The 12,732-nt window shown below is 38.5% G+C and overlaps 1 protein-coding gene across 6 annotated transcripts in view; it reads left to right on the top strand.

Moving 5' to 3' along the window:
* gabrr2a (gamma-aminobutyric acid type A receptor subunit rho2a) overlaps positions 1 to 12,435 on the top strand; it is a 99,505-nt gene extending 87,070 nt beyond the window's left edge. For 5 of the 6 annotated variants that reach the window (XM_077550849.1, XM_077551664.1, XM_077552482.1 and 2 more), the window contains one exon: positions 4,232 to 12,434. In XM_077550849.1, the coding sequence (XP_077406975.1) occupies positions 4,232 to 4,567 (336 nt within the window). In that variant the 3' untranslated portion in view covers positions 4,568 to 12,434. Of the gene's footprint in view, positions 1 to 4,231 lie in introns of all 6 variants that reach the window. The other variant, XM_077549995.1, reaches the window with a different exon arrangement.
* Positions 12,436 to 12,732: the final 297 nt, after the last annotated feature.

The raw sequence follows: 12,732 nt of genomic DNA, 5'->3' as shown, positions 1-12,732 counted from the left end.
TGTGTCGGTCTTCCTGTCCTGCTCGAATGTGTTCTGTGCTAATTAGCCATTTGACGGATGCCGACGAATGCGCCGTCCGGCAAAAATAGAAAATAGGTGAATAGTGGCGGCCGTGGCTCAGGAGGAAGAGCTGGTCGTCCAGTAACCAGAAGGTTGGCTGTTTGATCCCCACTCTCCCCGAGTCATGTGTCGTCCTCCTTGGGCAAGACACTTCACACACATTGCCTCCAGTGCCACTCACACTGGTGTCTAAAGGACATCGTCTGGCAAAAATAGAAAATAGGTCTATTCATCCAGCGGCCTCCGGCACGACGGAGCTGGTTCACAGTCCATCCACAGCGCATACGCAGTCGGTGTAATTTGAACAAGCTGATAGAATGGAAACAAATTGGCTCCGCCACCGGAGCGGAGCGGATCCGCAACACACACACGAAGCCGAATCCCGGGGTTATCATTTCTGGGCCTGATTGGTGCTTCTTTACAACAACAACAAAATCTGCTATATTTGCCTTCCTTTTCATTGTTATTTGTCCCTATGGACAATTCCAAGCTTGCATCACAATTCAAAATGGCGGTCTTACTCGGTAAAATGACCCTCTTCCCTCATTGGAAATTATTGGACTTTGGATGGTTGTAATTTGATTTCTGAGGATTATTTTACGGCTGTCCCATTGGCAAGCACAACGTATGGAACTGGTTTTAACTTTGACCATAGTCCCACTATGTATCGGTCAAAAAAAAGAAGTAATTATCTTAATGGCAAATGAATAATTGTACAATAATTATCAACATAACAAGTACTCCTATGGGATCATGGTACAGGTTGGTTTTCAAAACAAATAATTCAGTTAACTTTAAATAAAAGCAGAAACTGGGAAAAAAAAAACATGGTTTCTTGCATGTATGCTACTTTTTAAAAATATATTATAAAATCCCATGTGCCCCCTGATGTGCTTTCACGTTTCACAGTGGTGCGCATACCCCGATTTGAGAACCACTGTTAAAGAGAAGACCACTACACCACTGGGCTGAACGATACATTGTTTTGAGACCCACATTGCGACACACACACACACACACAGTAGCCAGAAATGGTTAAAAAATATAAATAAGAAATAAGCACAGTGTCTATGTCACGCTGTCGTCTACGTCACCCGGAGGTACTTTCTTTCGCGGCTGCTTGACAAGTTGACAACACACTCCGTGATTGAGAACACGAGGCGCTAAGCTAACTTGCTCCGTGGCAGAATGGACTGACTAATAACAAGTCCGTATGCAGTAGCAGCAACGAGCTGTGTGGTGCAGATCCTCTCCTCCATGGTGACAAATAAACTACCCTATTAAAAGTAGCGCTTTCACCAAAGGCAAATGGGCAGTCGCTAAACATGTTAATCGCTCATGTGAAATGCAGAGTCGGGAATGACCCAAGATAAGTGCTTGGGCGTACAGTGGACTTTTCACAGAAGTCTGGTTAGAACCGCGTTAAAAGAACACAATACTTATGAAAAACTAACCAGCTATTCTGTGAAATGGTTAATTTCAACTCTTCCCTGAAAAAATTGCCAATTAATGTCAAGCGATTATGATTTTCTAGCCCTTTTTATGAATATTTTTGCATTAAGTACAGTATCGGCCATTTTGAACAGTCACGTGATCATCAGGACATATCGCGTACGTTAAACACCATATTTTGATACTTAATCGTTTTTTTAAAAAAATTCAGGGAATAAGATGCCAGAGATATTTGCATTTTTATTCTTTATAGGTAGCCGGGGCCGTTTGCACGTTCGACCGCACTGCGTTTTGTTCCGGTGCATGAAATAAACAGGCGTAGAGTTGGATCCGAAGTTGGGATTTATTTCTCCTGCCAGTGTGAAAGAAAAAACAAAAATTGGGCAACAAGCTGCGTGATCCCACGTTTATCACATGCCTAACACAAAAAGTAAGCAGTTAACGACGACAGATTAACACGCACAAACATATAAGAGCCACACAAAAAGCTTACTCTCCCACCGCCCAAAACACTATACAGTACAGCAGTTGTCTACGATTCTTTCAAATAACATCATATAAAACCATTTTTGCTTCATCTTTATACTTAAACATTAGAAAAATAAACGTTTTAATCGAACCCGTTCTCAAAATAAAATCTCTGACAAATCACGGGAAGTAACCTAAATAAAACCACGACTGTTCAATAATAATCCAATCGAGATATCAAATGAAACAATCCAATCATTTTGGAGAAATTAATACATAAATAAACAAAATTACAATAATTTTCAACAGTCGTCTTTCTGTTTGTTACATATACACAATGCCTAATTGAATACTGTAAAATGTGTTATAAGTGTTATGTCGCTTTAAGGCGGAGAGTTAGTAGCTATGAACTAAACATTTGTTCTACAATTAATATGTATTCTAGATTGAAAATAAGATGACAGATACATCAGCCTTTTAGCACATGTACGAACAACTGAGCATGCTAACGGTGACGTCAAGCTCGAGGTCCAAAGTAAATTAATATCAGCAATGTTATTTGCTTGTATTTGCACTCTTTTCCATCACTGACTTCTGAAATCTACACAATAATAGGGCTCAAAATTACTATTTTTTTTGTAATCAGTGTTTTTTGATTGTTGAATGGATTTCATTACATAAAAGGCAGACATGTTTACATAAAACTGCAAGATTTGAATGAGAAACAGTGAGAATGAATGAATGATACTTTCTGACCCTTTTTAACAAACAATATTTACCTTTTCACCATTACCCCGATCAGAAATACTCCCATTATGATTTTTACACTCACCATTACAGTAAAAACACCTACCATGAGATTAATTTCACAGTACATCACAATGCCCTCAGTCTCAGTTTGAAGCATTCAAGTCTAGAGTATAAATATGGGAATATGGGGAAGATATTTATTTACATATAGTATTACATTTATTTACAAAGAACATGAACATTAGTACAAAATGTAAAGCATTTTTGGTTACATAGACTATTACACATAATTGCATATTGAAACATGGCACCAAGTAGTAGCCTACTGTGGGTCTTGCCTTAACTTGAACCATTTTAAAGCACTACCTCTCTTACACAACCTCGTTCTTGCATTATTCGAGTAATAGCGTTTAATATTTTGAGGGTATGTCATTTTCAGTCATGTTTGGAAACGTTACTGTACATTGTGAATAAAAAGCTGAATGCGAAGAAAATCGCAAATTAAATAGAAATCGCAATTCAATTTTTTTTTTAAATCGTTCAGCCCTAGGGTAGACGCAAAATTAAGGATTTAGAAGTGGGTAGACGCAAAACTAACTGAAAAAGAAGTGGGTATACGCCGTATACCCACGTATACCCTGGACTACACCACTGGACGTAATGACCTGTCACTCATCTCGGGTAGCATTGGCACCATACGTGTTAGCAATAGATTCCTCAGCATGACCCGCCCTACCCACTCTGTGATTGCCGCATCAGTCCTCATGCCTTTAATTAAGAAATAAGGCAGCAAGTATAATGGAGCAACAGTTTGAGGCAGCGGAGGGTGGGTCATGACTAAATAGTGCGCATCAAGAAAGATTTAGAAGTAAGTAGATGCAAAACAGACTGAAAAAGAAGTGGGTATACGCCATACCCATATATGCTGGACTACATCACTGATCTCAACCCTACTCTCAATTATAAGGATAAATCTCCCACTCTCTTGTGCCAACAGTGCTTTATAGAGCAACAGCAGGGTTTTAAACAATATTTTACAGCAGGTTTTGGTTATTGGCATACATGATAATCTGGGGTACACAGAACTTTTTCGGTGTAGTTCTCAGTGGAAATCTGGCACTGTTATTTATTCCTCAATCTTTTCTTAACAGACAGCTCAAAAGATCGACATAAGAGCAGAATGCTATGTTTTTTTGCAATTCAAATACCAAATTATATTATGTTGGAGTAGTTATGCTATCGTCTGTGTGTGCCCTGCAATTAGCTGGCAAGCAGTTGAGGGTGTGCCCCACCTACTGGCTAACCAAAGACAGCTGGGATAGGCTCCAGCACATCCGCGACCCTCGTGGCGATAAACGGTTCAGATAATGTATGGAGTCGTTTCAATAAAAAAATAACAAACAAAAAATCATGTAATTTTAGGTGTTTGTTTTGTTATTACTTTGTCGTATCATGTTGTCGTGCTATCTCATAAAATTATTGCATGTTTCTTTCCTGATAGTCACTGCCCTGCACATGTGGTATTTCCCAGACGAGAACCATGGCAATGTTAGACGGCACCTATAGCGATGCCGATACCAACAGTCTTGCTGGATACACTGAGGAGCCCATGATGCCCGGGGAGGAGCAGGAAGAAATGAATGATGTTTCAGAAAAAACAGAACACGTAGTGGTTCATCTGTCAGTGAGCAGTGAGTCCACCACCACCAAGAAGAAGAAGAGCCTACGTACCCTAAACATCATCCAAAACACACATGCCATTGACAAATACTCACGTATGATTTTTCCTGGGTCGTACATTTTCTTCAATCTGATCTATTGGTCTGTTTACTGCTGAACACACACCTGATTTAGGGTTTACAAAATACAGAATACATATTTCATTAAAATGTAAAATTTCTGAACTAATTCAAAATGACACTTGGACCATATGTTTGGTGCTTGAGGTCACGGACAGTTATTGAACACAACACAAATCTCTTATAATACAATACAATGTACATTGTTGGTGCTAGACAGCGTCTACGTGTGTGTGTGTGTGTGTGTATATATATATATATATATATAGTAGTGTGAAAATTGTTTGCCCCTTTCTGATTTATTTTTTTTCCATGTTTGTCACTTAATGTTTCCATAATCAAACAAAAAATATGAGTCAAATACAACAAGTAAAAACACAAAAATGCTGTATTTACATGTTTTTTATTATTAAGCAAGGGAAAAATATGAATTCACGTAGCCATGTGCGGGATACGACGGCATAATAGGGCCACATACCCCCCCAAAATTTTTAGAGGGCGGGGGCAATATTCAGAGAAAAAACTTTATGAAGTGGTAAATTTGCGAGAAAAAACTCGTAAATTTGCGACTATAAAGTGACAAATTTGCGACTTTATAAAGTGGCAACTTTGCGGGGAAAAAAATCGTAAATTTTCAACTATAAAGTGGCAAATTTGTGATTTGCAAGTTTCTGAAGTGGCAAATTTGTGACAAAAAAAATTACGAGAAATAGCTATAGCGCAGCTATAGTCTAATGTGAGGATTCGTTGGTGATTAATGGGACACTGTTTATAAAATGAAAAGGCAGAATGGAGATGGATTCATTCTTACTTGAAACTTTACACGTCATGCACGGCAGCTAGAGCGACAACACTTCCTGATCCGCTATCTCCTGACTAACACTAACCAATCAGAAGCTAGCATACTTTAGGTAAATGCAAGTGAATGATGGAGAGCAGCAGATTCGACTCATCAACTTAGCTACTTGTACAAAAAAATACCAAAATGTATGAATGTGTAATTTTAACAAAAATTAACTCAAATGCTTGATCCTCAGGGTGTGGACCTTCGCAAAGCGAGGCGTCTTTTTCGCTGGCCGTACCCAACGCTTCAAAGTGCGAATGCTTAACATCATATGGTTAATCTCTGCTAAAGCAATTACTATCTCATTTGAAAACCTGACCGCAAAGTATCGGCACAAACATCCAAGTAGTACGCTACGTGTATTTCTCTTAAGTTTCAGGTTTTTTTTCTCACAAATCTGCCGCTTTAAAGTCGCAAATTTGCCACTTTATAAAGTGTCAAATTTACGAGATTGTTCTCAGATTATTGCCCCCGCCTTCTAAAAAAATATATATATTTATACGTGGCCCTAATACGCCGTCGTACTTGTGGGCTGTGGGAGGCATGGAAAACAGGCTGGATACCGGTCCCTGAGGACCAGGGTTGGGGACCTCTGACTTAGGGGACGTCACTCACCCTACGCCTGGACAATGTAATGTAGATGACCTCATCCCATAATTCTTCACAGCGTTGTAAATCTTTTCCCTTTATTTTATCATCCAAAATGTTGTTTGTTGTCTGCCTGTTGGTAAGTAAAGGGTGTGCTTGACCTCTTATTTTATTGTTTGTTAATTATTAGTTTTGTATAATGTGCAGCTATGCCATGTACCAGACAATGGTTGAATTTGGGTTGGTGCACTGCAAAAAGGAAAGTAGAAATTTTAAGAAAAAAAAAAAGAAAATTATTACTTCAAATAAGCAAAATATCTGCCAACAGACAAAAAAATTGTACTTAAATTTACCTGTAAGATTATGAAAAATAAGAAAATACTAGGCCTATATTAACCACAGTGGTCTTGAAAATAGTATTTTAAAAACAAATAATATTGACTAAATAAATAATAATAATATTGATTAAAATACATTCACAATCATTTGGCCAAGTTGGCCTCAGTGTCACGCATTGAGGTAACAAGGTCCTTTTTTTTAATTTAATATTTGGTATGACCCAGTCAGGGATTGAACCAATAACCTCCCAGTCTGAGGGTAGACACTCTACCACTAGACCCCTGAGCTAGTACTATACTGGCCGGAAAGAAGAAAAATTAGTTCAGTAAATATAACAAAACCACAAACTGATGATTTTTACAAGAAAAAAATGCGTACAAAAGTGCTATATTGAACTTTTGTCTGATTATTTTCACACATATTTTTTTCCACTTATCTTATTACTAGATTATGCAAAATCTTAAAATAATTTCATAATTTACAATTCAATAGTTTCAATTTATGAAACCCCAGTTCAGGGCCTTTGATGTTGGTTAGACATCTTAAAATGTGGAAAATGCCAAGACTGCTTGATCAAATAAGATAATTAAGTAATACGTATCTTAAAATAAGCAGAATGATCTTGTTTGACAATAACTTGTCAGAGCAAGTAAGCAAATTTAGGTGAAATTTAAGAAATTATGTCTTACTTAAGATTTCAGTTTTTGCAGTGATCAATGACTTACACCTCATGTTCCTCACTTCTGCAGCCAGGTGGCAATTATCTGCGATTGGCTTCCCAGAAAAGAGACATACTACAGTGGTACATTTGGTCATGTGTCAATGTGGCTAACTACAATGACTGAAAGATAATTGTTGCTATTAGGCCATCAGCCATGAGGCAAACTGTGGCTAGAAAGAGGATTTTGTTCCACTCAGTAGGATTTTGTTTTAGGTAATAACTTTAGGTATACTGTGCTAAAAGTTCTCCACTGAAATCCTTGCAGTTTTTTTATACCATCCATCTGAACATACCATATTAGGGTAAAAAAAAACACACACACACACACACACACATATTTTGGGGCCTCTAAGCATGTTTAGACCCTGTGTAGCTGTGTACAATGGAATTTCAGGTTAGGGTTTAAGATCTCGGCTCAGATCATGACAGTAACCCCACCCCTCCTCCACCCGGACCTCTTTTTTTTTGGGACTTTAAGGCCTTTGATTCAGTTGAACATCAACTAATTTTGAAGGCTTTAAGTTATCTTCGGCATAGTGAAAAATTTATTTACCTTATTTCTATGCTCTATAAATGGTATCAATAGCTCTGTGTCAGTCAGTGGAAAGATGACACAACCTCCTACTGAGCCATAGACGTCTATTAGACGTCTCGTCTAAGTTTAGACCGAAATTAGCCAGAATCTTGACGATACGATTAATCAAGTAAATATTAACTATTGAATTAAAAAATAACTATTGAATTAAAAAAATAACTTTAGGTTATAATGACGGCAAAATGTTGGATTACTACGTTTTAAACAGTAATTGATCAATGTATAGTGTAGTTCATATTTAGACTTGATTTAGACCTCCCAAATCTTATGAGCCTCTTTACACGTGGAAGCTGTCCTTCTGAGGTATTTTTTTGAATACCATACCTCTGTGGATGACTGCTCAACTGTCCCTGGAATCATAGAGCTGATGCATTGCACAGTACATTTAGGTACTAAATTGGCTTCATACACACTTCGTAAGCTGGTGATGACATGCTCTCTGACAAATAATAGTTCACAGTATCCCACATACTTATAACACCAGTTCCAGTGCTCACACTATGTAATAGGGCTGTGCAATATGGACAAAATTGCATATCTCAATATTTATGCCGTGCAATTTTTATTTCAAACTTACTGGGAATCAATAACATTGACAGAGTTAACGAAAACAAAAAAAACATTGTAGGCCCCCTATTTCAAAAGTGCTGTTTTTGTTTAAATAGTCAGTCATCAACATTGACCAGCTCGATATAACGGACATGTCGAAAGTGCACTTTTTTTAATTTTATTCTAATTTACTAACAGTCAACATTACAAGTTCAACAATAAATAAAGCTTATGTGGAATGTGTTGTTCTTTTAAATGCCATCACATGCTCTCATTTGCTCTCTCTAGTACACACATACACCTCACACATCAATTCAGTTGTTTTTTCCCCCTCAAAACAAAGTTATTGGACGAAACAATTAAACGATTGCCAGGCGTAGCTTGTCTCCAAAGCACTGAAGCTGAGTCCAGCCATTCAACTCCAATGCCTTAATCATGTTGGGTGCATTAGACGTGGTGACGCAAACCAGTTGGTTCTCAACCCACCCCGCTAATGCGTCTCGCATCTCGTGGGCGATATTCTCCCCAGTATGATCCACAGGGAAAAAGGACGTCTCTGGACATTTTGTCTTGAGTTCAAAGTTTGAGTTTATAAAATGGATCGATAAACTGATGTACGGTTCAGTTGTCCGGCTTGACCCACAACCATGGACCTGTGGCAAAATTATCCATTTTGTGGAGCTCAGCTTGAACGTTGATTTTATTTTTGTTATAAAGTTGTGGAATCGCCACTCGATGAAAATGTGATCGGGATGGTAATTTGTAACGTTTGTCCAGCGTTCGGACCATTTTCTGAAAGCCCACTTTTGTTACCATGTCCTTTGCGATGTGGTATGTTATCGCATTTGTAATTTATTTGTGCCTGGTTGACGTCAACTCGTACGGCGTAACACTACTAAATACGTCGGCAATTGTTTCAGGTGGTGAAACATGTTGGTTGTGCTATCTTGCTTTGTAGCAACTGTCACCAAACACGTCCTGCACAAAACCACGTTCTACTTACTGTACATCCTTTTTTAGAAATCCAAAATAGTTCCAAATAACTGAGGTATACTTGTTCTTCACTAAAGTTGTTGAAGACGCTATTGCACCGGTATTACCACCCACACTCATCTTTTGTTGTTTTTCCTGGAGCACACTGTGTGTAGTCCCGCTCTCCTTTAGTTGTGTTACGGTGTGGTCACGGAGCGGCGTGGTGTCTGTCGGCGTGTGAGGTTGAGAACCCAAAATGCAGGGAGGCAGGAGAACCACAGCAGGAGTGCAGGCGAGACTGGCGTGCTTTATTTTACAAAAAAACACTAACCGAGGAACTGGTTAGTATAAAATAAACAAGGAACTGAAAAGGTACAAAAATCAAAATGACAGACAGACCTCCGGGGGTGACCGTGACAAGCGGCAATGATCCCACACGGACTGATCACCACCCGGGAACTAAATGCACCCACACTAATTGGGTAACTAGCCACACCTGGGGCCAGGCACAAGTGGCTGAGGGCCCGGATTGGTCAACCCGCGGAAGGGCGGGAACCCACTCAGGGCCCTCAACCAAAGCCAGATCTTCCCAGACATGACAAGTTGATTGTCATTGGCTGGGTTTAGCTGTCAATCAACACAAAAGCAGGAATATGGTTGATTGGCTTGACTGAGCTGTAAATACCCTGCAAACGTGAAAAGTCCACAGTTGACTGATATCGTCAAATTTTAAATATCTATATTGTGAATGTTTATACAGCATCTAGATATCGATACAGATATATCGCCCAGCTCTACTCTGTAACTCAGTCAAGAAAGCATTGACAGTCTCATTTATGAAATTACTGCCATTTGGACGGGGATCAAAGTGTTGTACTTTTGTTGGAGGGAGTTTACCATACGATTTTACTTTGATGCTACCAGGATTTTTTTGTTTCCAACCCTTTTTCCACCCACATGGTAGGTCTGTGCAAGCTGGTGTTCTCCCAACTTCAGTGTCTACACATTTTGTCAGGAAAAGAAGGAGGGCAGCCACATGACTGCACCGCCCTAGGGCTGATGTTTATACATTTACAGGTTTCATATAGAACTGCACCACTTATAGACAACATTTCAACTGATACATTATGGTGCTCATTTTTCATGCGTTGTATACAATAGAATTATGAGTCTGCCTCACTTTGATATCTTGAACAAAGTTTGAGTCAACATACTGCCAGCTACGACGCTGATATTTTTCTGTGATAACTGAAATAACATCCTCTTCAGGCTCCTCATCACTGTCTTCTGTCTGCGTAAGCTTTGTGTGAAGAGTGGGCAGTCATTCCACCAGCCAGTGATACATGCATCCATAGTTGTACAGATGTGGGAGGTTGGATGGTAGGAACTCCTTCCAATCATAAGATTCCAGAGCAGTTTGTGGTCTCCCTGTTTGGGTATATGCTAATACCTGGTACAATTTTTCTTTGTCAACTGATACATCAATGTCTTCAGTTTTCCCCAATGCAATGCTATCTTTACATCTGAAAAATATATAAAATGACACAATTATAATCATGAGATAACATGAAACTACTAGACCTGCACCATATATTGTTTTAAGTAAGCCTACATATGACCTGAAAAAGAATTGAAAAACAAATAAAATTAACATCATCATGTGTGTTTTGTATCCAGTGATGTCAAATTCTTTATTTTTGCTTAAACTTTGTGTTTTATGTTATTATTTGTCTGATTTTGTTGTTACTGTATTTGCGATCTAAATTATTTGTTATAACCTGAACAGGGTTCCAGGGTGAATTTAAGTGGTAAATTTTGACAAGGGGTGGGACTAGATAAGTCGTTTTACTTCTTCCTACACCCTTTTCAAACAGAATCTGAAATTGAATACTGGTAGAACAAAAACGCTGTAATAGTAGGAATTTTATTTTGTTGTGTATGTACAGTTGTTAACATATACAGTATATGTATGTATTTATTTTATTTTTGAGTAAAGTAATAAATTAATGTCAGCCAAGGCAGTAGCATAAATAGATAGATAGATAGATAGATAGATAGATAGATAGATAGATAGATAGATAGATAGATAGATAGATAGATAGATAGATAGATAGATAGATAGATAGATAGATAGATAGATACTTTCTTAAAACATACTTATTTAAATAAATAAGATGTTTGGCCTCAGCCTCTTTCAAGATAGCCTGTTCGTGCATACAGTTAAGCCCCTTTTCTGAAGTAAAGAAACAGCCTTAGTAAGAAGGAAGGATAAAACAATTGAAAGAATTGAGGTTTAGCAATTTATTAATTTTTTTACCCCCAACAACTGTCAAAGGTGTTAGACAACCAGAAATGTCAGACAGGGCATATGATGGTAAAGGATAGCTTAATTGTTGAAACTGGAGAATGTTATTTTCAATTGCGTAGGACGATTTTTTTAAAAGAAAGGGAAAAAATTGCGTCGATAAAACTTACCTCTGCATCAGCTCTTTTCCCCGTTTCAGCCCTCTACACTCAAGCCATCTCTACGATTGAACATTAGAATTTTTTCTCAGACGCCTGTACCAGTGAATTTGGCACCAGGGATATAATTTTCTAACAAAACTAGTAGATTTAGCCTAGTAGACATTTCATTTGTAGGCTGTTTACATGCATGTAGCATGACTGGCCTGATGATTTTGACGCCTCTCGCTAGCCTCATAAATATTAATTAAAAGTGGTGACGTATATCGTGCAGTACCCCATTCAGATCACTCAATTACCTTGCTTTCACGTTGTTGACATTTAAATGTTTCAATTTATATTTGAACTGTTTCAATTTAATTATACATGTGAGGTAGTAGATGAACATATGTTAACCCAACCAGATGTGTAGGAAAGGTTGTGATAAGGATTGCTTTTGATCTCATCTCCACTTTGAAGTCTCTGTTCCCGGAACAACAGAGGGGGCCAAAAGTTTCTGTTTATCAGGAAAGGTTGAGGTGCTAAGCGCTCTGCTCCTCAGCTCGTCCTGTCGTAAGATCGTAAAGGGACCAGAATCTCTCTACATCAAAGACTCTGGTCGGGAAGTACTGTTTTTGTCAGCGGGGCTGAATCTAAGAACTGTTGTATAAAGATGCTACAAGATTGTCATCCCGGCACACACACTGGACAACGATCACCTAATTCAGTGAGGTCTCTGTGTCTTTTGAAAGCTTTTAAAATAAAAAACTTGCAAGAAACTTCTTCATCGATCTCATTTATAATTTATTTGAACAACGCAATAGATTACAAAATCCATGTAATCCTTACAAAGTGGAGACCCCGACGATTCTTTGACTTGTTCCAGCTGTGGCGTTTATGGACGGATGGAATTTCTGGCGCCATATTAACTCTTTCACTGCCAATGACGTTAAAAGACGTCATCCAATTATTATTTTTTTTTTTTGAAACGGGTGGAGGAAAGCCTTCCCCAGCTGTGTTGAAAGTTTCAAGCAGGTCGAGTGAGCCTAATGACTATTTTTGGCCCCTAGATGGCAGTAATGACTCTCTTTTGACAAGATTGGGTAGGCGTCAGCAGAAGACGTGAGGCGGGGCTAGAGTGTTGAGGGGACAA

This window comes from Vanacampus margaritifer, chromosome 1, assembly GCF_051991255.1.
Source record: "Vanacampus margaritifer isolate UIUO_Vmar chromosome 1, RoL_Vmar_1.0, whole genome shotgun sequence".
Taxonomy (NCBI): Eukaryota; Metazoa; Chordata; class Actinopteri; order Syngnathiformes; family Syngnathidae; genus Vanacampus; species Vanacampus margaritifer.
This window is presented reverse-complemented; position numbering and strand designations above follow the sequence as displayed.